This window comes from Ursus maritimus, unplaced genomic scaffold (genome assembly GCF_017311325.1).
Source record: "Ursus maritimus isolate PB19 unplaced genomic scaffold, ASM1731132v1 scaffold_6, whole genome shotgun sequence".
Classification (NCBI taxonomy): Eukaryota; Metazoa; Chordata; class Mammalia; order Carnivora; family Ursidae; genus Ursus; species Ursus maritimus.
The window spans coordinates 26189618-26215519 of record NW_024426774.1 but is presented as its reverse complement, the minus strand read 5'-3'; the positions used below and the strand labels follow the sequence as shown (position 1 = coordinate 26215519).

Genomic DNA, 25902 nt, shown 5'->3' with positions numbered 1-25902 from the left:
TGGTGGGGCACTGAATGGTTTTAAGCAGGGGACTGACTTGATCAGGTTTATATTTTTGAAACCTCTCTCTGGCTACTAGATAGAGAAGGACTGCAGGTTGGCGAGAGTAAGAGCAGACAGACCCGTGAGGATGGACTCTGGCAACAGGAAGATGGCTTACACCAGAGCAGGGCATATGAGAAAGATGAGATGTGGATAGAATCCAGGGAGATGTAGGAGGCAGAATCAATAATACCTACTGGAGATGGGGTGCAGGGAGGGAAGGGTGACTTTCAGATTATGGATAAGGCCGGGAATATCTAAGCTGCGTGGAATCAGGGACCTTGTCTGTACTGGGTACTATTATATTCCCAACACTCAGTCCTCCCCTGCAGGTGTTCCATAAATATTTGTTGAATAAATAAATAATCTTGGAAGTGAAGATGAATTTTGAGCACCTGTGAGTTCTCTTTTGAAAACAGACTCTGGGGACTGTATAACCTTTCATCTAATTCTGAAGGTAACCAGTGGAAAGATAACTCCTGTGTCCTTATTTTGAGACCATCACTCTCCCTAGTATTTAGAAGTCTGAAGTCCCCATGAGACCTTGTATAATCAATATTTCATTGTTTTGGACCTAATTTGATTTTAAACTGATGCATGACTAAATATTGATCTTAACTAACAGGGGAAACTGCCTTCCTTTGTGGTCATCCAAATTTCTTTATCCTGTTTTGACCATAATATACATAATTGCTTCCCCCCCTTCTTCCCCCACTTTTGGAACGTGAGCACAATATGTCATAGGCATTTCACATTAAGATGTTCTGGTAAAAGTTAAGTCTAAAAGCATGGTGTTTTTAAGTGGACAAGCAGGACTACCTAATAGAGAGAGAGAGGAAGGAAGGGAGGAAAAAAAGAAAGGAAGAAAAGAAGGAAGGAAGGAAGGAAGGAAGGAAAGAAAGAAAGAAAGAAAGAAAGAAAGAGGGAGGGAGAAAGAAAGGGCAAGAAAGAAAGAGCAAGCAAGCAGGAAAGAGAGAGAAAGAAAAAAAGAGAAGGAAAGAAAGGAAAGGAAAGGAAAGAAGGAAGGGAGAATGAGCAAGAAAGAAAGAAAGAAAGAAGAAAGAGAGAAAGAAAAGAAAAGAAAAGAAAAGAAAAGAAAAGAAAGAGAAAACAGAGAAGAATAGACTAGAGGGCAATCCAAGGATTTTTACTGCCATCCAGTGGTGGTACTTTCAGACAAATATGGTACTAAACCCATGGTTAATTTGTTTTCCACAGTCAAGTCCCAAATGCTATTCATTCGTAGGGATTAACCTGCAGGGCTAACTTGCTATGAGAATTGTATTATGTTTCCCTGATTTTAAAGTATTAACTCCAATTGGTCCTCTTGTGGTCTTGAAGGAGACCTCAGGCTTCCTTAACAACCAGTTTACTTTGAGAGCACTTTATGTGGGGAGAATCTGGCTCATGAAAGCACTTGTCTTGATGACATACCAAGCCCCTGCTCTGTTCTCCCCTAGCCCACCCCACTGATCCACTTTTTAGTCCCTACTGAACATTTCCAAGTCATTTTTTATCTGCGCTTTTTTAACTGTGAGCTGCTGGGTTAACTGACTGTTTAGAGTCCGTGGAAACAAAGAAGGAATTGGCCAAACCCCAACTCATTGATTTTAACCAAGCAAGAGCCTTTGCCAACCCACTGAGGAAAAAAAAAAAAGAAAGAAAAAAAGAAAAAGAATACTGTTATCATAAGATTTAGAATAAAAGAAAAAATTGGCCCTAGCACATCATGTAAATTTTATATGAAGCACACTTTTTGGCCTTGACACATACTCCCTATAGTTTACATGAAGCTCATAAAAGTGTTAATATTTCCTACTTTTAAAATGTACATAGGGTGTTCTCTGTGCACTAATGATGTGGCCTGTTAACCAGAGTTTGACCTTTCTGTGCTGTAAATCCAAGCCCACCCACCCGCTTGTCCAATAATCTTGTCATAATCTCTGGCAGTGATGTCATTCCCTGACACTGAAAGCAAACACTGCCCAGATTTCTGTTTCCTTGCCCCTGCAGGTTTACGGGCAGGGGTTCAGGAGATCACAGGGTTTTGCTTGTGCCCACTGACTTAAGCAACTGGCTTCCGGGGACTGGCTCAGAGCAAAAAAACACTTCCAGAGAATGCTGTACAAGGTCAACTTATATAATTCACAAGGTTGTGAAGACCAAGCCCACAGTTGGCATCCAATGAAATGTGTGTGTGTGTGTGTGTGTGTGTGTGTGTGTGTGTGTGTATGGTACTCACTAGCAGATAAGATGCCAGTTTTACAAGGAAATTTGGGGGGAGGAATGTGGAGGAAAAAATGAAATCGTTTTCATCTCACTTGTTTTAAAGATATTTTTAAGTAGTTCTGTAGATACAGTATATTATATGTAGGAGTCCAGATGAAAATCATTGGTTTTGGTTATATAATAATATTCTACTACACCTGAAAAAAACCCAAAATCATATGGTTAAAAAGAAATGTATCAGTGACCGTTGGTACTGAGTAGGCTACAAAATAAAATAAAATGACTGGTAAATGAAATCCCACATCCCACATCCCACATGGAATACTGTAATAAATATCGATACAATCTTCCAATGAATACTGAAAACCAAGAGTAAATTGCAACGTGAAATCACACTGAATAAGTTTCACAGAAACTAATGCAAATCAACGAGCAAAACAAAACACATAAGAACAATTTCCTACAGAGTAGCCAAAGGAGTCAGTAAAAACTCGGTACAAAACACAGCAAGAAAATAAATGTGAAGGAATACACACTTTACACTCATATAGACAGTAAAGTGACCATGTCATTGAATTTAGCATACAGTAAACAACAGAAAGAAAATGCATGGATTCTAATACAAACAAGTTGACCCTAAGACCATAGCAATGCCTCCACTGGCTTACAAAAAAGATAACATCCACTTGGCTCTGATGTTTGGTGACACTATGCTTTGCCACTAGGGGATCTCATTATTGCTCCTGTCTTTTCTGTTTTCTATTCCTTCCCCCCCATCCACACTGTTGGGCTTTGGATCAGTAATACGGGTACCCTGGGGGGTAGGAGAGGAGAGATACATGCTGCAGAAGCAGATGAAATAACTCTGGGCTTCCGGGATTTGAGGGTACCGCATTTCGCTGTTCTATGCCCGTGAACTGAGTATTTCCTGGACAAACCTCCTGAAAATACCATATACCTGTGGTTTTAATTTTGTCCTATGATATGCACTTGAAGTTGTATACCGTTTAAGGGAAGTCAAGTTATGATTTCCATTAATTGGCTAATGTAATTTCCTGCCTAAAGGCGGGATAATAAAAGATTTTATGTCAATCAATCAGGGAACATTGTTTTTTAATAATCCCAAGTGACCTAGGTTTCTTGGGTGATGCACTGAGTATTCATCCCTAACAGAGACGAGTTCAGGCATGTTTCAGGTTAGAGGTTTACTCTTGAGTGACATGAAGTGTCTGTAAGCAACAAAACTAAAAGTAAATTTCTTTTTAGCTGCAAATCATTGAATAAAATTCTATATTTATTTTCATCTTAAGCTCACTAGCAAATTAGGAGTAGGAAGGAAGATTCTTCACCAGATAACAGCCTACACAGAAACAGTGAAGCATCTTAAGTGTCATAGTTAAGAAGAAATAGTGAAAAGATTTTCCTTAAAATCAGGATGGCTGCTATCACTATTCAACAATTCAGGACTGTTCTGGAAGTCTTAACAAGTTCAGGAGACTCGAAAATTAAAAATATAAGGACTGGAAAGGAAGAAACAAAACTGTTTGTTATTCATAGAAGATTCAATAAAATCCCCAAATCATCTAAGGATCAACTGCTCGAACTAAGAAGGGAGTTTAGCAGGGTTATGATTAATATATAAAAGTCAACTGTATTTCTAGATATCCGAAACAAACTATTAAACATAAACTTTTAAAACATATAACATTTCCAGAAAAATACCAACGAGAAATAAGATAATTAAGAATGAATCTACTAGAAGGTTTGTAAAGCCTGTGTGAAAGAAATTATACAATTTTACTGACAGACATCAAAATAAATCTAAATAAAGGAGGACTCAGTACTGTAAAGCCATTATTTCTCCCCAAACTGATCTATAGAATTAATGTCATTCTAATCAAAATCCCAAAAGGGTATTTTTTTTTAACCTGACAAAATGATTTTAAAATGTGTATACCTATAAAAGCAAAGTGTTTAAGAGAATGAAAAGAAAGCCACAAACGGGGAGCAAATCTTTGACAACACATACCCAAAATACACAAAGAATTCTTTAAAACCAACAATACGAAAACAACCAAACCAATTAAAAATGGACAAAAGATCTAAAGAAGAATATATAAGAAGATATGCAGATGGCAAATCAGAATGTAAAAAATGTTCGGTTTCATATGTCATCAGAGAATCGAAAATTAAAACAATCAAATACCACTATACACCTATTAGAATGCGGGCAATCCAAAACACTGATGATGTCTTATTGTGGCAAGAATGTGGAGCAGCAGGAACTCTCATTCATTGCTGGTAGGAATACAAGAGAGTGCAGCCACTTTGGGAAACAGTTTGGCAGCTTCTTACAAAACCACACATATTCTTACTATGTGATCCAGCAATTGCACTTCTTAAGAGGAGTCAAATAATTGTTCACCCCAATGAGCTGAACACTCTGACCCAAAAACCTTTACGTGAATGTTCATAGAAATTTTATTCGTAACTATCAAAACCTGGAAGCAACCAAGATGTCCTTTACAAAGTGACTGGATAAGCAAACCGTGGTATAGCCATAAAATGGAATATTATTCAGCACTAAAAAGAAATGAGCTGCTAGGCCATGAAACTTAAATGCATGTTACTAAGTGAAAGAAGCCAATTTGAAAAGTCTACATGCTATCTGATTCCAAAAGTATGGCATTCTGGAAAAGGCAAAGCTGTGGAGATAGTAAAAAGATCAGTGGTTGCCAAAGGTTTTGGGGGAAAAGGAGGGAGGGCTGAATATGTGGAGCACTGTGGGGAGTTAGGGCAGCGAATCTATTCTGTGTGATACTGTAATAGGGGACATGTCATCATACATTTGTCAAAACTCATAGAATACATAACACAAAGGATGTACTCTAATGAAACTATAGACTTGACTTAATAATAATGCATCAATAATGGCTCATCAGTTATAACAAAATGTATTACACTGATGCTAGACATTAATGCAGGGACGGGGTAGAAAACAGGGCATATATGGGAACTCTCTATCCTTTCCCTCAATTTTTCAATAAATGTAAAGCTGGCCAAATTAAGGGGGCTTTAATTTTTTTTAAAGGTGAATATATTCCCCAGAAAGAAATGTGGAAGAAATTACCTGACATCAGAAATGAAGAATTAAAAAGACAAATAATAGCGAAGACAGTATGATACTGATCCAGAGAGAGATCAAAAGTGATGGACTTGAACAGAGAGTCAGAGATAGACCCATGACTGGGTGGAAACTTGATCTGTGACAGAGCTGTCCCTGTAGATCAGCGGTGGAAAGCATGACTATTAACATAATCAGTTCCACCCAGAAGGCTATCCCCTGAAATAAGGATATTCATTTGGCATACTAGAGTAAAAGGGAGGGATTTGAGGCTTCTGGATAGAGCTTGATGGAAAAAAGTTAACCAAAATTTCTTTATATTACATAATCATTTTAAGAAAAATAAAATATAGGGACATGTGAGTAGCTCAGTTGGTTAAGCAACTGACTGAATTTCAGCTCAGGTCATGATCTCAGGGTCCTGGGATCAAGCTCCATGTCAGCACCATGCTCAGCACAGAGCTGGCTTGAATATTCTCTCCTTCTGCCCCTCCTCCCATTCACGCACTCACACTCCGTCTCTCAAATAAATAAATAAATCTTTAAAAAAATGAAAAAGAAAATATGAAGTAGTAGGTATAATATTAAATACTGAAGAATTTTCCTAACACTTCCTAATAAAAATTTTTAATTTTATTTAATAAACTTTTTTAAAGTTTTACAGAGAAACTTGAGCTTGTAGCTTTTAAATGACCACTTGCAGTTCCTGATCCAGACTTTTAATTGGATCTCACAGATTCTTAAGTTACCATCAGTGAAAAACACGCACAAATAGATGTTAAAACTTGAAAATCTTCTAAAAATCATTCAGAAATTTAAGACATTTAAAATTATATTCAAAGCAGCTCTTCCTTTTTCACATTGGCAAATGTAATTTGAAATGTCTTGTCATAATGACAGAATCTAATTGATCCTTTTCACATGAAATCTATTCAGGTGTTGAGGCTCTAACTTGCAGAAAGTCCATATATTGTTAGATCACTTGCCACCTGTTCTTATGCATCTAGGGAACATAGAAACACCCAGCTTTCCAGAGATTTTTCCAGACATTGGCTATGCTTCCAAATGGCTTTGTTAAACCATTCTAAAGGTGAATCATTTAAGTAATCATAATTAACAGGATTAAGAAATCAGATTGAGGGATGCCTGGGTGGCTCAGTTGGTTAAGTGTCTGCGTTTGGCTCAGGTCATGATCCTGGAGTCCCAGGATCGAGTCCCGCATCGGGCTCCTTGCTCAGCGGGGAGCCTGCTTCTTCCTCTCCCTCTGCCTGCTGCTCCCCCTGCTTGTACCCTCTCTTTCTGTCTCTCTGACAAATAAATAAATAAAATATTTAAAAAAAAGAAAGAAGGTTAGAGAAGACATTTTGACAAAATGGAAATCAAAGAATTAGACAATTTTTGTAAAGATTTATTTATTTTAGAGAGAGAGCACATGCATGCGTGAGCAGGCGAGGGCAGAGGGAAAAGGAAAAAATCCTCAAGCAGACTGCCCGCTAAGAGCAGAGCCTCACAGATCCCAGAACCCTGAGATCATGACTTGAGCTGAAATCAAGAATCAGACCCTTTACCAACTAAGCTATCCAGGCGTCCCAAAAAAATTAGACAATTTTTGACATAGTAGGGACCTCAGAGTTCACTTTACTGATGACAAAACAAAGTTACAAGAGAAAAGACTGGCCAAGGAGGAGTCAGGAATTAGGATCCAGGTAGGTGTTCTAAGACACCAAGTCTAACGCTCTTTCTGTACGACCAGAGGCAGGTTCTGTGACAAAAGGGAAGGGGCAGGAGAAGTGGCTGAGTTGTTGCTTTCTTTTCTGTTTTCTAGTAAAATTTAAGATCCATAAAATTCCATTTATTTCGCCTTCTCCCTAGGGCTTCTATCCCAGCTCTTCTCCCACCTGCCACACACCCCAGCCAGGCAGAGTTAACTACTACCTCCTTGTTCCCATAACACTGAGTTCTAGCTTCCTCTGGATTGCTTACCTGATTGGAGTACAGTTAGCTGAGCTCACATCTGTCTTCTGAGCTAGCTGCAGTGTTGAGCGCTATAAGCTATTCTTCTCATGTTCCCAGGGTCAACCACAATGCCTGGTATAAAATAAGCATTCAGCAAATATTCATTGAATGAACAAAATAACAGCAATTCCCATTGGCCATTAAAATCTAAGCATGGGCTAATTAGTGCCTACCTGGTTTTCCTACATGGGAGAGTTCTGAACAAACCATTTTCCCTTTCCAACTGCTTTCCCCTTTGTTCCCTGCCTATCCCTGGGAGCAGGGTGCACCTTGCTGAGCACACCGCACCCCCAGGATTCAACCTGTTAGGAAATTCTCCATTTTCTAGAAAAGGAGCTGAAATGGGCAGTTCTCAATGCCTACCTCCTCATTATTTCCGTGTGAGGGTCTCATTACCCTGCTTGGTTCTTCTCTTTGGGCTTCCCAGTGGTGAGAGGAGAGAACTGTTTCTCTTCCAGGGGCAGGACATTCCACCTGGGGCTGAGGAGCAGCATGACATCCTGTTTTGTATGTGCCCTAGGAGGCTCTGGGATTTTTAGAGCTCAGAATAACCTTTAGGGAACTATTAAAGCCACGAGGGAAGGAACCACGGAGGATAATCCCTATGGAGAGGAAGACAAAATTTGCTTACAAACAGAAACACTATTTGTCATTCAAGGACATTTGCGTCTGGGAATGGACTGAAAAGTTGAGATGCCTAAGGGTTGACAGAGAACTTTTCAACAATCTTAGGAGGTAGAAAAACTTTCTTACTCTGGCCAGTAATCCTCACAGGATCAGGCCTCCCTTTGACTCTCTGAAGGCATCACCTACTCCCTCCCAGGCATTCCGTCCACTGCAGCCACACTGGCCTTCTTGGTCCGAAAGTTACCCACATGCTCCCACCTCAAGGTCTTGGTACTTCCTCTATGACAGAGGAACTCCTTCCCCAGACATCTGCAGGCCTTTCATACCCTCACTTTGCTGAGGCCTCTGCTCAACTGCAATCCCAAAAGACGCCTTCCCTGACGTCACACGTTAACCTGACTCCATCATCCTCATCTATCTTCAGAGTTTTAGTCAAGTAACACCAGAGTGGATATGATTGTCCCCCCACTAGATGGAAGGTCTATGAGGACGGGAGTGTTGTTTATCGATCACTGCTGGGTCCTGGCACCTGGGACGCTGCCCAGCACACAGCAGCACTCATCTTCATTGAGGGGAATGAATGGGGTGAGGTTCAGCACCCAAGCCTGACATGCTGCTTCCACCTCTGTGTCCTGGGACTCACTAATGCTAACTAGGAGCCTGATAAACGGTTTGCCCTGAGAGACTCTACAGGAGAATCTCCTCTATAGTCATTTTTATTTTCTGTTGTCAACTGAGAAGTGTGTGCTTTCTTCCCGGGCAATGGGAAATTCAAGCGTAGTGGGTAGAAGTATGGGCTGGGAACTCAGTTGAAGCTCTGGGTATTATTCCTTGCAGGACCCTGAACAAGGTCCTTAACCTCCCAACCTCTGTAACAAGAAGGACAGTTCTCGTGAGCATTAGATGGCAGGCTTGGCACAGAAGTCACCAGTGAATAGTAGCTTTAATGTTTGAAAAAGAAGACCAGAAAGAGATGGCACAGGAAGGGGTGTTTAATGCAGGCGTGGCTGAAAGCACCCTGCTGGGACAAGGCCACGCTCATCCAGTCCCAGCGCTGTGGGTCCTTGACCAGCGTAGGCGATCAGCCTCTTACGGGAAAAGTTCTCACCTGTAACATGAGGGCAGATCTCCAGGGCCTCTTACAAACATCTACATGAACCTAGCATTTCCCATAAACATGCCAGGAGAGCAAGGGGATGAAAGCTAAATGAATAGCTTAGAATGGAGGAGGAGAATCAGCTTTCAGAGTAGATTCGATGAGAGTGGTGAAAACAAGAGAGCCTCCCAGGAGAACGCACTGCTGTGTGGGTTGGCCTGGAGAAAACCATCTGGTGCTGTTGAGTGGACAAAGTCCAAGAGGACAATGCAGGCCAGGTAACGAGGGTGATTCCAATGGGATTCCTAAAGAGAGACAGCCAAGGGGAGAACTGAGCTGAGGCTGCATTCCTGGGTGTCCATCAGGGCAGAAATGAAGGGCAGAAAGCTCTAGAGGCAAGTCACTGTGGACATAGTGCCCAAAGGAAGCCAGATCCACTGTCACCTATAGTTGAGAGGGGGGCAACTGAGGGACCTAGCAGGTGCCTTTGAGGCCCTGCCTGGTCCTTCCCAGGTCTCAGCTCTATCTTGCCCTGGCTCCTAAGGACACTAGTGACGAGTTAGATTTGGCTGTTGGGATTGTGCATCCAAGGTGAGTACATACCAACAAGAGAAAAGGTCTTCTCTGTTTTAAAAGCTGGATGGACCCATAACAAGTAAAGAGATTGAATTGGTTATCAAAAACCTTCCCCCAGAGAAAAGTCTATGACCAATTTCCTGAATTCTATCAAACATTTAAGGAAGAATTAAAACCAATTCTTCACAAACTCTTTTAAAAATAAGAGAAGGAAATACTTCCTAACTTACTCTCTGAAGCCAGGACTATTCTGATACCAAGAATAGGCAAAGGCATCGAAAGAAAACTATAGATCAGTATTTTTCATGAACATAGACACAAAAATCCCCTCCAAAATACTAGCAAATTGAATCCAGCAACATATAGGAAAGGATTATATACCATGACCAAAAGGAATTTATCTTAGGAATGCAAGATTTGTTTAACATTGGCAAATCAATTAATGTAATACTCCACATTAATGCAAGACAAAAGCCACACAATCATCTCAATAGACACAAAAGAAGCACTTCACAAAATTTAACAGGCCTTTATAATAAAAACCTCAACAAACAAGGAATAGAAGGGAACTTCTGTAACATGATAAAAAAACATCTATGAAAAGCTTCAGTTAAATCAGACTTAACATTGAAAAAATCAATCAATCAATCAATCATACTTAATGGTGAAACACTGAATCCTTTTCCCCTAAGAATCAGGCACAGCACAAAGATGTCTGCTCTCAGCATTTCTATTTAACATTGTAAAGGAGGTCCTAACGAGGGCAATTAAGGAAGAAAATGGAACACAAAGTATCCAGATTGGAAAGGAAGAATTAAAACTGTTTTTGTGGTTGGCATAATCTTGTATATATAAAATCCTGGGGCACCTGGGTGGTTTAGTTGCTTGGGTGGCCAAACTTGGTTGTGGCTCAGGTCATAATCTCAGGGTCCTGGGATTGAACCCCACATCAGGCTCCGTGCTCAGTGGGGAGTCTACTTGAGAATTCTCTCTCCCTCTCCCTATGCCCCTCGCCCCCCACTCTCTCTCAAATAAATAAAATAAATAAATCTTTTTAAAAACCTTAAAAAATGGAAAGAAATGCAGCTGCATTGCTTTAAAAGAAAAGAAAATCCTAAGGAATTCACTAAAAACAAAACTTCAGAGTTTGGCAAGATTGTAGGATATTAGGTCAATATACAAAACACAACTGTATTTCTACATACTAGCAAAAAGTAAACTGAAATTGAAATTATGAAAACACTTTCATTTATAGTAGCATCAAAAAGAAGAAAATATAACTTTAACAAGATAATGTAACATTTATATTCTGAAAACTATACTACACTGTTGAAAGAAATTGAAGGCCTACGTAAATGGAAAGACATCTCATGTTCATGGGCTTGGTATTGTTAAGATGACATTGTTCTCAGGGCTCCTGGGTGGCTTAGTTGGTTAAGGGTCTGCCTTCAGCTCAGGTCATGGTCCTGGGATCGAGCCCTACATTGTTGTCAGGCTCCCTGCTCATCGGGGAGTCTGCTTCTCCTTCTCCCTCTGTCGCTCCCCCTTGCTCGTGCTCTCTCTCTGTTAAATAAATAAAATCTTTTAAAAAGAAAGATGACATTGCTCCCTAAATTATCCACATGTTCAATGCACTCCCTGTCAAAATCCCTGTCTGCACCTCAAGATCCTGGTCAGGATGAGAGAGTAAATCCCAGTTAAACTTGAAATTTAAACTTGTGGGTCAATGTGACCAATTTTTCCAAGAAAGGAGCCAAGAAAAACTTAAACATGAAAGACTTTCTTGAAGGGAAATGTTTTGAAAAATTGTTAAGCCAGCCCAGAAAGTGTGGCTTTATTATATGATTAATACAATCTTCCCTCATAGGAATCCCACCTACCTGTTTGAGACTCCTCTGCTCTATAGAAGGGTACTCTGAGCCTGGTGCCTTCTAGGCATGGTGTCTGTTTCTCCTATTTAGACTCTGGATGCCCCCAGTTAAGTGAAACTCAAGTATCACCAGGAGAGCCCTGTAACAAAACCAGGCTGGTTTTAGAGTTCATAAGATCTGGGTTAAAATTCATACATACGCCATCTTGGCCAACTCAACTTCACTGATCCTGTTTCCTTCCTTTTATAAGAAAGGATGATTCAGTGGTATACTGATAAATGTTTAATCATCAGCTGTTTGCCAATTTCTGTGATGTAAATACTCTCATCATGGCCAATTTCCAGGCACCAATGTGGTTGAGAGTAGATATGTATGGTTGCTCTCAGGAGCTGGTAACAGCCAGCTCCACCAACACCTCTCAATACTCAGATTAATTGGTTAAATGTGCAACGTACAAAAAATAATTAGTGTTGTGCTCTAGTAGACCTTCAGTAAATAGAAATATCTACTGGATGACGTGCTCAGAAAGTCAGCATTTATTTGGGGCCCCTCCAGTGGAGGGCACTGAGGGGGCTGGACATTCTTGAAAAAAGTATTCTGATTCCTGGAGCCCAGTGAGCACCTGTTGCCTAGTGAACAGATGATTATTTAGGGCAGCAATCTCCAACTTTATCATGTATCAGGATTTTCTGGAGCGCTTATTAAAACACAGATTGCTGTATGGCACCCACAGAGTTTCTGGTCCAGTGGGTGTGAGGTAGAGCTGAGGATTTGCATTTCTAGCAAGTTTCCAGGTGATGCTGATGTTCCATTAGTGACCGAATTTGGAGAAACCTGGAGTTATGATAAAGAAGGTCAGAGGGGCTAAAGAGGAGTTCTCCCTCTCTTGGTGTCTATCTCTGGCCCTTTCTCAGAGTTCAGGGCTCTGTGGTCTTCTTCATGGCATTCTCTGCTACTATGGCAAAACTGGTTATATTTTGCAAAAATGAAGCGTGTGGGCTATCTCTGAAGATGAGACATGATGAGTGATGTGATTTCACTTGTTGATTTTCTTAAACACTAACTGCATATTTGCTTTGGAGGGCACTTGCAGGAATAAAGACATCGTTTCTTTACCACAAACAGCCTTCTGCCTAGTAATGCACTAGGGACTATAGATTGGGAGAAGCGATCGGGAGAGAATGGGTCCTGGTGAAGGGCCAGTGAAGGGTCAGATCCCCAGGCTGTGCTGACCAACATGGTAGTCACTAGCCAGGCTATTCAAAGAAAAGTAAAATTAAAAGCTCAGGTCCTTAGTTACACTAGTTACATTTCAAGTGCTCAATATCCACTTGTGGCTACCGGCTATCACACTGGACAGCTCAGATACAGAACCTTTCCATCAGCACAGAAAGTTCTGCCGGACAGTGCTGATGAAGAGAAGCATAGAAGGCGTTGATGATGAGGGAAGCAGTGATATCCCACAGGAAGTAAGTTTCTGCCCCATCCGTACCAGGCTGGGAGACTTTGGAGAATATTTAATTACTCTCCAAACTTTGATTCAATGTCCATAGGTGCAAGGAGTCCACAGGTTCCTGTCCTAGTCCCCAACCCTTGCTTCCAGCCAAGTCATTTTGAAATTAGAAGTTGAAAATTATGAATGGCAGTTGGACAGAAGGATTCGGCTGCTCTTATGGTCAACTCCTTATTCACCCTACAGCTTCTTGGTCTTCGAGCTAAACGCCATGGCCTTTGCTAAAAAGCAGGTTGGGTGCTCCCAGACTGAGGAGGCTACCACTCGGTCCAGGAACAGCCAGCCCATCAGCTGAGCGTGGCTGGAGGGTGGTGGACAGGGCTCCAGGCCTCTTCCCACTGAGTCACCAAGGCCAAACTACTCTGATGCCAGGACCTCCTTTCTAGGTCCCTGTCTGTGCCTCAGGATCTTCTTCGAGGTTAGAGAACAAAATCTCAGGTACGGTCCAGACTATGTGGGTCAGTGTGGTCATTTTTCTCCAAAAACGAGAGGATCCAAGAAAACCTTTAATACTGAAGTCTTAAAACTGCGAGTCTTGAATGACACTTTTAACTACCTGCTGTAGGTGAGGTCATTTTGTTCTCATACCCATCTTCTCTCCCATCTACCTTCTAATACTTCTTACTCTGATTTTGTCTCCAAAATCCCCTGCCTTATTTTCTGCAGAAGGTTTAGATGACTTCTGAAGTTACACGTACATCTCCTAGTCTGTCCCTCTAAGATCTTTTGTTTCTGATGTTCCATTGCAGCAATTCCTCCAGGAAATTATTTCAGCAAATGGATTGTGGGGATATGAACAGTTTAAATCAAAGTGTATCCAAGGGAAGCCTCAGGTTTGGAGGAAAGAAGCAGGGAAGGGAATCAAGAAGAAGGAGTCCGGACTAATTATTCATCGTCGACAAAGGAGCGTGTACAAGAGTCAAGGTTTTAAAGGGCAGTTAGTGGCACAGAGCAATGACTGATCATTCCTTATCCGCACACAATGAATCCTGGCTCATAGATATGATCTTGTTTTGATCCCTTCTACACTCCCATGAGGTAGTAAGGGCAGGTGTCACTGATACACAGTAGCAACTCACCAAGAATTCCTCTACACCCAGAACACTAAATCAGAATTTCTGGGGATAGGCTCGTCAGTTTTCCAAACTCCCCAAATCATATGCAGCCAAACAAACCAATCTGCTTGCTCAGAAAATTGTGTCTGAAAATTTTATATGCACAGAAATCATCTGGAAGGTCTTGGCACACAGGCCTGAGATTCTGCATTTCTCAATCTCTCTCAGGAAACAACTGGTCTGAGGACCACAATCTGAGTGTCTGACTCCAGAAGATTTTCTCCAGAAAAATCCAGATACTTACACAGATTTCAGTGAATTTTTTAAAAAAGATTTTATTTATTTGTCAGAGAGAGACAGAGAGAGCACAAGCAGGGGGAGCAGCAGGCAGAGGGAGAAGCAGGCTCTTCGCTGAGCAGGGATTCTGACATGGGACTTGATCCCAGGACCCAGGGATCATGACCTGAGCCAAAGGGGATGCTTAACCGACTGAGCCACCCGCGCATCTCAGATTTCAGTGAATTCTTACGTATGTGTATGTGTTGGGGGTGGGGGACATCGAGATAGATTATCAGCATCCTGTTGAATATTCTGTGTCTGGTCACAAAATAGCAAAGCCTGCTCTAGTTACACTCAGGGGCACGATAAAAAGAAAAATCCTCTTCATAAATGACTTGGGCAATAATTTCTTCCTCCAGTGGTGGCCATCCTACTCTTAAAGAGAGGGGAAAGTTGGTTAGAGGAATCTCATATTCCTGTGATGATTACAAATGTTTTATCTGAAATGAAGGAACTCTTTCCCCCACGGTGTCTTCTGTCTTATCAGACTGTGGTTTATTCCTGCACTTTGCAGATGATTCCTCCCCTTAGAGTTTGCTCCTAATTGTGATTCCCCATCCCTGCAACACTGATCAATGACGGCCATTGTTCTCTTCTTACCAAAGATTTGAGCAATCACAGATGTTCCAGTACATACTTAAGTCATTCCTATTTGAAGGGTGAAGAGAGTGTTAGGATCATAATATTTCAATGCTGGTATTAGAACAATTCCTAAATCCATGGTTCTGGTTTGTCTGCACAAGGAGAACATGGAACACTGACATGCATGTTGTTTTCTTGCACTGATGACCCAAATGAAATGTTCATGAGCCTCATTTTTAAAGATATCGGATTTGTCATTTCTGCCAATACGAAGACATTAAGATCTCCCAGTAAAACTCAAGTACATTTTAGAGTAAGAAATTCTGTATGTGAAAATACTAAAGCTAAATTGTGGTATTCTTTTGAACGTATATGCAGTTTTTTTAGAGGAATGTGGGTGAAACTGTATAAAGCACCTTCGATATGTTTATGGGGTTGGTTTTCTACATTTGTATTTAGTGGTCATTTTGACTAACATGGCAGATTTCAAGAGCATAACTTCAAATTATGTAAGTTTCAATCAGATAGCCAGGTCTAGTGTTTCTGGAGCAGAGTTTGATTTTTATGACAAGAGAAGAGACTGTTACTGTTGGTATTTCAAGGTAAGCAGACTCATTCTGTGGATGGACTCTTGCTCAGGCAGTCAGAAAATACATGTATTAGCGTAACGGATTATATAACCAGTGTAACAATCAGAATGTGCTCCATTATGCACCTGTCTCTTCATGGCCAATGAATTAGAACCACTGGCATAGAATCCTAAACCTGTGGTTTCGAGGACAATAGGCATTGAAAGTAGAATTGCAGTAACTACTGAAAGGAGCTAAAAAGAATTGTGTATTATTACAAAAAATAAAATGTTTTTTGGGGGGTGTGTACAAACCTAGGTAAAAATAATGGGTAGGCAGACTTGGAAAACATTGTGGAAATGCATTCAAAACAGCATGTGAGCTGGCCAGCAACATCCCAGGGCATATCCACTTCGTTGATAGTCTTGGTGCTTTTCAAATATCCGCGATGATTCCCACTATGCTAACATTTGGAATATAATTCAAGACCTGCTCCAACGAGTCATTTTATTTAAAATGTTTGTGCTGAGTTTTGGGAGATATCAATGTAATATATATATAAACATATATAAACATCAGTTGAAAATGCTGAGAGGTCCATTTTATGATGCTTGGGTGACGTTTTAGATTTCTGTCACTGCTGCAACCAATTATCGCAAGTTTATGGCTTGTGACAACACACATTTGTCCTCTTACAGTTCTACAGGTTGGAAGTGGATCCATGTTACTGGCTGGAAATCAAGGTGTCAAGAGAGTTATGCTTTCTGTAGGCTTTAGGGGAGAATGGTATATTCCCTCTTCCAGCTTCTAGAAGCTAGCCACATTCCTCGGCTCATACCCTCTTGCCTCTTCTTCTGCCGCCAGCAGGGAAAAGAAGTCTTTCTCACCTGAGTCTCACACTTGCCCCAGACTCTCCTTTTCTATCTCCCTCTTCCACGCTTGTGATTACACTGGGCCTACCTGGATAATCTCCCTATTAATGCTGCTTAACTTTACTTCCATCTGTGACCTTAATTTCTATTTGCCACATACAGCAACATATTCACAGGCTCTAGGGAAGAGGACAGGGACCTCTTTGATATCCCATCATTCTTCCTACTACAGGTATTAGAAACCAAAGTCCTGTATTTCAGGAAAATGTTAAATGAGATTATCTGCTGGGTATCCCCATACATAGTTTCATTGTTTTTCTTTAAACTCAGATGCTTTTATGAAGCAAAAAAAAAAATGGATCCTGAAACTCACTTTGACAATTGTGTGACTATAGCCGGAAATTAAGCAGGGACTAGAACCTCGAAAGCTGTTTTCCCTGTTCGTGTGGTATCTGTCTGTGATCTGTATCTGTGCCGTTTGCCAGGGCTACTGTAACTAAGTACCACAGACTGGGCTGCTTAGACACAAATTAATTTTCTTATAATTCAGGAGGCTAAAAGTTTGAGATCAAGGCACTGCAGGGCTGATGTCTTCTGAGGCCTCTCTCCTTGGCTTGGAGATGGCAGTCTTCTCCCCGGCTCTTCATATGCTCTTTCTTCTGTTTGTCCTCATCTCCTCTTCTTATAAGGATACCAGTCATATCGGGTTAGGGCCCGCCCCAAAACCTGCATTAAACCCTAATTACCTCTTTAAAGACCCTCTCTCTAAATACAGTCACATTCTGAGGTACTAGAGGGTTAGGACATCAACATATGAATCTTGGGGGTGGACACAATTCAGTCCCTAACAATATCTAACAGCTTTAATAATTAACTGTAAAAGACTTTACATTACTGGAGAACCACTCGTAAAAATAAATGGGGGAGGGGGATACAGCTTGTACACAAATACTCATTGACAGTTACTCTCAGGTAGGATATTTTTTTCTAAAAAAATGGTGATTTATTTTGCTTTAACATACAATGGTAAATACGGTCGGATCATCAAGTTTTCCAAAAATGTCGCTGGGCTTACTTTACACGATTACAATACTAACGTAAGCTCCTTAGTTCTTCCATTTCAATGCAGGAAAGGATCCAATCGATGCCTACTAGCAGCTTGGCTAAGAACGGACATTGAAATCAGACAATACGCCGTAAATATAAAGTACTTTCTTCCAAATGTGCATAAAAGTTTTGGAACAAAAATCACTGCCTGCTCCACAGGACAGACAATTTGGATTTTAAAAATGCTCCAGACCAGGAGTAACGTAACCGTGTGTAACAATACTTATAATACAGTTTAACAATATTTTATCAGAGACTTGTGCACTTGAGAATGAAAAAAAAAATCTGAAGAAAAACAGTAGCCAAGGAACTGCACAACCAAAAAATGAAAATTATATAAAATATTTCCACCACTATTTAAATGCCGAATTTAATCAAGCAATAGTAAAAACAAAACAAAACAAAAACATCATAATACAACCTTCTGTTTAAAATAATAGCACTGTTCCGCCTCTTTTCCACTGAATTTTACATATGAACAGACTATATATACTGGTTTTTCAGAGAAATGTCCATTTGGTCTGTCACACCAGTCAGGCTCCCACTGGATCCTCTCATCTTCCTTCCGAGGATACATAACTCCATGGTGTTGCTGTATTTCCGACTTTCGGGGTTAGGTGCAATGTCTCAAGTATAATACATTTCTCTCTTCTCCTTTACACAGTGCAGAGTATATGGGCTTAGGTTATATAGATTCTCTTTTACTCCAGGTCACTGTCTTTTTCTAAATTCAAGGCGGTATTCAACGGAGTGCAGTAGTTGGGCTTGTCAGAAGGTACGTAGCCAGGCAGACACACACACTTGTAGGAGCCTTCAGTGTTGATGCACTTGGCATTCTTGCACAGAGACATCCGGTTGTTCAACTCATCGCATTCGTTTACATCTGCAATAAGCCAAACCACGCAGGTAAACAAGCTCTCCCATCACTCTGAGAGGAGATGTAAGCAACCTACAGCTTACCTGAGGCATCGAGGCCTCCGGCCGGGAACTCAGCCTGGTGGTGCTCTGCTCTCCTCCCAGTAAACTGGATAGTCTTTCTCACTACTGTCTGTTGCAATCCCATGCAAGATAAATACAACTTTCTAGATCTGAGAGGTTCTAGAATTTTCTTCCCTTTTAACACAACATGCACATGTGGCCGGGTTGACACTTCATAGTCAAGACTCAAGAAAGCTGGACGAACTTTCCTACTTCTAAATTCCCTTCTGCAGGTACAGAAAAACTGTTCAGATTTGTCGACAGGAATACACCGAAGTAAGAAGCAAACAAGTGAGCAGAGAGCCCTCGAGGCAGCCTCTGTAAAGGCTCGAGTTACCTTCTTAGGTTTCTTTCCACAGGAAAGAAATGCACTTGAAACACCTGTAATAACCCAGGTTTACCTCTTTTCCAGACCCACCACTGACGGAGACAAACAAAACTGAAGTGGGGAAGGGGGTTGCTGCTGGAGGGAGCAGGAGAGCCACAGAAATAGGAAAAACCTGGAATTCAAGGGCCAGACCCTGGAAGGTGTCACAGATCACATGAGGAAGAGTAAAGGTATGCTTACCAGTCTTTTAAAAATAGAAGGGAGGGCCATGCGAGAGACAGAGAGGGAGAGGGAGTTGGAGAAGGAACGTTCTCCAGAATGATTACACCACAGTTATATTTTTTTCAGACATTTACACTCCCTTTTGCTGGTGTCAGGCACTGAGGGAAAACATTACTTACTGCAGAGTCAAAAGCTGAAGTTAGAAGAATCAAATCCATTACCGAGAACATTGTCCTTTCTTCCCGACCTACCACTATATGACTTCTTAAATGAACTATCAGTGTTATTTTTTTTAATTGTGGTATAAAATATGCAAAACATAAAATCAGCCATTGTAATCACTTTTAAGTGGCTCATTCAGTGGCATGAAGTACATTCACACTGTTGTGCAACCATCACCACCGTCCATCTCCAGAACTTCTCTCCTCTTCCCAAACCGACACAGCAGATCAATCTTAAATGTACTCAGTTATATGAGATCTGTGGTCACAGGCAATGTTAGGACAAGAATAACTTGCCACAGGACACACATCATCCTTACCAACACAGGTCATCTTGGCCATGTCCAAGTGATACCCATCAAAGCAGTCACAGGTGTAACCCTCCTGCACCCTCACACAGCGGCCATTCTCACACCCATTGAGGATGCCACATTCTTCAGCCTGCAACTCCTCAAAGCTATTTAAAAAACCTGGAAAGGAGAAGACAGGAGCCAGGTTAGAAATCTGCAGCCTCTGCGACACCTGGGTGGCTCAGTCGGGTGGGCAGACAGCTCTTGATTTCGGCTCAGGTCATGATATCGGGGTCGTGGAATCAAGCCCTGCGCTGGGCTCCGTGGTCAAGGAGTCTGCTTGAAGATTCTCTCTCTCTCCCTCTGCTCCTCCCCTCTGCTTGCACTCTCTCTCTCTCTCAAAAAAAAAAAAAAATCTTAAAGAAATTTGCAGAAATTCCTTTTGCAGAATTTGCAGAATTCAGAATTTTGCAGAAATTGCAAAACAAAGAAATATGGTTCATCATATATTCATATTTCAGACACCTATTTCAGATGCATTAAAGTTAGCAGTAAAATTTCATGCTGAATATATCTGTATACAACATTAAGCATAGATATTAAAAACTTTGTATATATTGTGCGTGAGTAGCCTACATTTTGAATTCCGATATTCTGTATTACAATCACAAAAAATGATAAAGTATTGTTTTTTTCTCTTTCCCTTACTTAATAGAAGTGTTTATCTAAAATCCCAAATTTCCTGATTTCTCAGTAGGGCAAATGGCAGAACAACGTTCAGGAACCAATGGAAGCCACTATCACAGTGCAGCAGACATTTGCTCAGAAGATCCATGAGAATTTCAGGCGGTGGTTTTTCACTTGGAGTTCCCCAAAAAGCAGTGAAAAGCCAGGCTGGCCTTGCCCTGTAAAGTCTGTTTGTTTGCTCTAGCTTTGGAATGAGCTTTACAAAAGGGCTCTCAGGAGATCAAAGGATAAAGACAGTAAAAGGAACTGGAAACATCCTGATAAACGAGAAAAGTACATCATACTTGGGTTTAGAAAGCCAAAAATATTTTTTTTAGGGAAACAAAGAAGTCTTTGTTTGATTCTTTTTATGGTTTAGATATCTTTAAACTGATTGAGAACTAAGGTTTAGTAATGTAAAAACAGATTAAACAGGCATCAAGAGTGTTTAGCTCTCTTTCTAGAGAGAAAACGTGTAAATATAAATCCATGGTGACACAGACACACTGTTGATGTGGGCTCTCACTTCTGAACCTCATCATGTATCAGCGTTAAAAAATAAAATTCAAAATATGGCCGTTAACTCTGCATCTGGCCTCTGAAGTAATTCTCCAGTGGAACTGCAGGGGGCAGCAAAATATCATTGCTTATGCAGGGCTGTAAGGTGTAACTCAAGTGATTTTAAAAATTAATGCACCCGAGAAAGGCCCTTTTAAAAATTTTGAAGGGGAAAAAAAAATGAAAGACCATCAAGAATATGTCATTGGGGCCCAAAGCCAGTTTGAAAAATACTTAAGAAAATAAAGTTTTAATCTACGAAATATTTTCAAATTCCAGGTACTATGGCAGAATCATTTTGACTTTATAACTACTAAAAATTTTCATTATTACATAAATTAAAACATGGAATTAAATTTTAAAAACTCCTACACACACATCAAGTAGACTGTTGAAAACACTTCTACAGGAGTCAGCAAAGTATAGCCCCCGCTCCAAATGTGGCTGGCTCCCTCCTTTTCTAAATAAAGTTTTACTGAAACACAGATACATCCATTTGCGACGTGCTGTCTGTGGCTGCTTTCGTGATATCCTAGCAGGGCTGAGGAGGTCTGCAGAGCCTTTTGGAGGCCCTCAAAGACTAAAAGTTTTACTCTCTAGTCCTTTATAGAAAAAAAACGATTTCTGCTCCAGGAGAGTCCACTTTTATAAAACACTGCCTTAACTAAAGGTACCCCCAGCTATCAGATCAACTTTCTTAAATAACCAGAAGTCAGGAGATAAGAAACCTCGGCCTTCTCTCTGTTACTATCTACCCAGTATGATCATTTCTTTAACAAGGACAGAAAGTCCTTCCTCCTGGTCCGGGAAGGAGGAGCTATTTCTCGTAACTTGTAGTAAGTTTAAAGGCCAGTGACAGAGTCAAAGCTCAAGGTCTAAGATTTGCATCTCAGCTTCCTATGTTGCTAAATAGGAAACTGATGTGACACCAACATGTTTATTTCTTAACATTGCAGTGAATTAAAGAAGAGTTCTAAAGCAACGTCAGCATTAAAAAAAAAAAAGGTACTCAAGCCAGAACATTTCAACATGAAAATTCCTAGAATCTGAACTCTATCTAATGTGACATAGGAACCGGAGGATTGTGCCATGGTTGCCTAGACACTTAACCTGTTATTTCGGATTTATGGGGCATGCAAGCTCTCCCTTTTCATTCTTTTAAAGGTAAATGCCCATTGACCTGTAACATATTCATAGGTAAGTGTAGAAATTATAAGTGGTAAGTCTTATACCTGTCAGTGTATTTAGACACGTTTCATGATGTAGTACATGGTTGTATGCTGTTGATTAAAAGCAATAATTGAAGGTATTAGAAGTTCGGAGAGTGGTTACCCTTGGGGCGGGGGACCTGACTGGGAAAGGGCTTCAGGCGCCTTCTGGATGCTGGTAATGTTCTACACCTGGGTGAGGGTAACACAGGTGTGTGTTAATCACCTTGGCTGGATTGATACAATGCTGTTTTCACGTAAATCTTGAAGCACTCTTAATTCTGCTGAATGATCAATACATGCATCCAACGAAAAAACCAAAGGAAGGCAGGGGAAAGAAAGAGAAGGGAAGCGAGTGAAGGAAACACTCTGAGAACTGAAGTCGCTCCAAATGGAGCCACAAAGCTTGGGTTGCTCCTCAGGAACCAGGTCATGGCTAGTGTGCTTTGTTCACAGGTAACAGGGTCCAAAGAAAGAAAAGGCTTCCTTGTAGTCTGCAATTCAGCAGTGTCTCCAAAGTCCTAACTCCAACTCCCTGGTCTGCAGGAATTCCCTGCCTTAAAAATCTGGTGTGGTTTTGCCCACTGCCAGGAGGGCCCCTCTGGAAGATGCGGATGAGGCTACTGGAATCCGCATGTCCCCATTCCCGTTCTTGAAGTGAGCAACCTATTCTTCACCAATACTGTACTTGGAATTTGAAAAGCTGTGGCTTCCCCCCAGAGAAACTTTTAGCTTGAATGGCTTTCTTACCCCACACACTCCTGTTAACTGTCAGACATTTTTTTTTTCTAAATGGGATCAGGGTTCACACAGGCACACTCTACCTTCCACAGAAAAAAACTCTGCCTGCAAATCCCAGCAAAGCCGGCATGCATCCTTCCTTACTGAATAAATCCCCTCACGAGTGGATTCTAACAATTTCTGATCAGAAGCGCAATTCGTTTGACCTCCCACTCTAAAATCCCTGTAAAGATCAACGTGGCACAGTTAACATGTCATTTTCTTGTGTGGAAAAAGATGGCAGTTATAACCAGGCTTTCAAGAAAACCCATTATATTAGGCCACCATGTAATGAGTAAATAAATGATTTTATTATGGATATTAATTTTTTTTTACTTCAAAGAAAGTAAACATAATAGCATCCCCATCAGCATGCCAATAATTTGATCCAGTATCTCCCAAACTCAAGCGTACATAAGGCTTACTCAGAGGGCAGGTAAAACTACTGGGTCTCACCCCACTGTCCAATCCAGCAGGTCTGGAGTGGGGGGCCAAAGCTCACATTTCTGACAAATTCCTGGAGGCCACCTTTTGAGAATCACTGACTAACCTTTAACCATAATTTTGTTTCAACACAACGGAAAAGTTTTGCTTACGGTCCTGAATAAAGTAGGGATCGGCTTCCGGAGTATACTGTTCGCTGAAGTCGACCAAGGCATCCCGTCCATATGGGCGCCGGCGTCCCGTCACGGGGATGTTACACAGCTGGGCATAGTCATCTGAGAAGGAAATGACAAGCAATGTGAGACATCATGGCTGTTTGCTGGCACCTGGATACACCCCCTCACAGCTCAGGGCACCGGGGACCGGCCAGGGCCCCGTCCACCCCACGCCCCGTCTCCCATACATGTGCGCCACTGATGCTGGAGCTCGTCTCCACACTCGTTACGGGAGCTGTATTCACCGACGATCTACACTGAAGACCAAACATAGCAGCTGAACAGTCGGCAGAATGGATTCCAGGAGAGTAAGGAACCACAGATGAGCCAGCACTCAGAGGGCCGCAGGTGTCTCGGAAGAATGACTTTATCTGCAACCATCAGGTGTTATCACTGGAAAGGTACAGTCGTTCTTACAGACAGGTACGTTTTCACTCAGAAGAGACAGCAAAGATGTATCTGTGGTGATCCCAGAATGATACAACCAAGCAACGATGCCAGTATTATGACTATTTTAATTCTACACTCAAGGCCTGGTCCGATGAACACAGTATTATGGTAACAATGAGGATGATCATAATAATGTAGTAATGGTCATAGTAATAAGAGAAGCTAACAGTCGTATGATGCTTGCTCTGTGCCAGGTACTATTCTAAGCACTTACTATACATTAAGGCACTAAAATGCTCACACCACCCTATGAAGAGGTACCATTATCACCTCCATTTCACTGATGAGGAAGCAGAAACGGAAACAGTGGTTAAGTGACCGCTGGTATATGGCGTTGGCAAATTTGAACTCAGTAATGAAGGTCCAGTGTGCACACTGAACATTCTGCTTCTCCTACCACTATTCAGCTCCTTGGAAATCCTTGCCTTTACCTCTTCTGCACCCCAGACAGATTCTTCTGCAGTTATCACTTTCCAGAGGCCATATTCCTAGTCAAAGCTGGGTCAGCCCCATGGCCACCTTCTTCTAAACTCTCCTGTAGTCCCCTCACAGGACCCAGCCAGTGCATGGGATCTTGGTTTTCCAGATGTTCCAGGGTTACTGAGCTTTCAAGGCATTTCATGGTCCTAAGCTCCTGCTTGAGTTTCGGAGCCGAGTTACGGGGCAGGTCTAGAGAAGAAAGCTTTAGAAGGGGTAGCTTCACGTTTGGAATTCACGTTGTATGGAAATACACTGCTCAAGAATTTATCTAGCAGATGGTGAAAATCCTGGGGCTCCTCAGACTTCGGTGGCTCTGCCAGAACTGGGGATTCCAGTCCGGAGGCCCCAGGAGTGGACGGACACACTCAGGACAGTCACACAAGGCAACAGCCACACTTGCCTGGACTGTAGACTGGGGGGAGTTTTCCTCTCTTCTGCTTCTTCCTGTGAGGTATGAAACTAAAGAAATGCACTAGGGCAGGGATGCCTGGGTGGCTCAGAGGGTTAAGTGGCTGCCTTCAGCTCAGGTTATGATCCCAGGATCGAGTCCCACATCGGGCTCCTTGCTCAGCAGGGAGCCTACTTCTCCCTCTGCCTGCTGCTTCCCCTGCTTGTGCTCTCTCTGATAAACAAATAAAATCAAAAAAAAAAAAAAAAGGAAGAAAGAAATGCCCTAGGGCAATAGTATGAACTCTCAGGCTTTCAACCCTCCACCCCCACTTAAAGGAGGCAACGGTGAATGTGTGTGTGCGTGAGCACACGTGTATGCACAGACACTCACATAATTCTCTCCTAGAATTGCACAAAGGAAGCATAAGGTCAGAAAAGACCCTGGACAGGTAAGATTATGGTTGCCCCTTCCTCAAATTCTCCTTGTGTGGAAGCATTCCAGAAATAGCATACAGACCCCAGATACCCCAACACTTCTGCATGAAACCATTTCAGAAGAAATATTAACTTCATTAAGGAAATAGCTGAGCCTGGAAAAAGATCCTTGACTCCCCCTGACCCGCCCCCCAAATCCACACACAACTGAAAGCAAAGAGAACACAAATGGTTGTCAGTTCTGCTTCAAGTTTGAAAAAGAATTAAGGAATTCCCTGTGAGAGCAAGATTGTGGAAACATTTACAAGTTTCAAAAGCTGAGGTCATTTTCTCTTCCTGACTTTTTTCTATATATTCATTGTACATCTGAAAGGGAGATTGTTCAATATTTTATATCCAAGCAATGGCTGTGATCAAGAGTAGTTATTACATGCTAAGTGAAATAAGTCAAGCAGAGAAAGACAATTATCATATGATTTCTCTCATCTATGGGACATAAGAACTAGGAAGATCGGTAGGGGAAGAAAGGGATAAAGAAAGGGGGGTAATCAGAAGGGGG

The 25902-nt window shown here is 41.5% G+C and overlaps 1 protein-coding gene across 4 annotated transcripts in view; it reads right to left on the bottom strand.

Moving 5' to 3' along the window:
- Positions 1 to 17489: 17489 nt before the first annotated feature.
- Positions 17490 to 25902, bottom strand: part of LTBP1 (latent transforming growth factor beta binding protein 1) — a 228609-nt gene continuing 220196 nt past the window's right edge. For all 4 annotated transcript variants that reach the window (XM_008700245.2, XM_008700246.2, XM_008700247.2 and 1 more), the window contains 3 exons: positions 23526 to 23648; positions 19688 to 19837; positions 17490 to 18501 (listed from right to left, as the gene is read on the bottom strand). In XM_008700245.2, the coding sequence (XP_008698467.2) occupies positions 18320 to 18501; positions 19688 to 19837; positions 23526 to 23648 (455 nt within the window). In that variant the 3' untranslated portion in view covers positions 17490 to 18319. The remainder of the gene's footprint in view (positions 18502 to 19687; positions 19838 to 23525; positions 23649 to 25902) is intronic.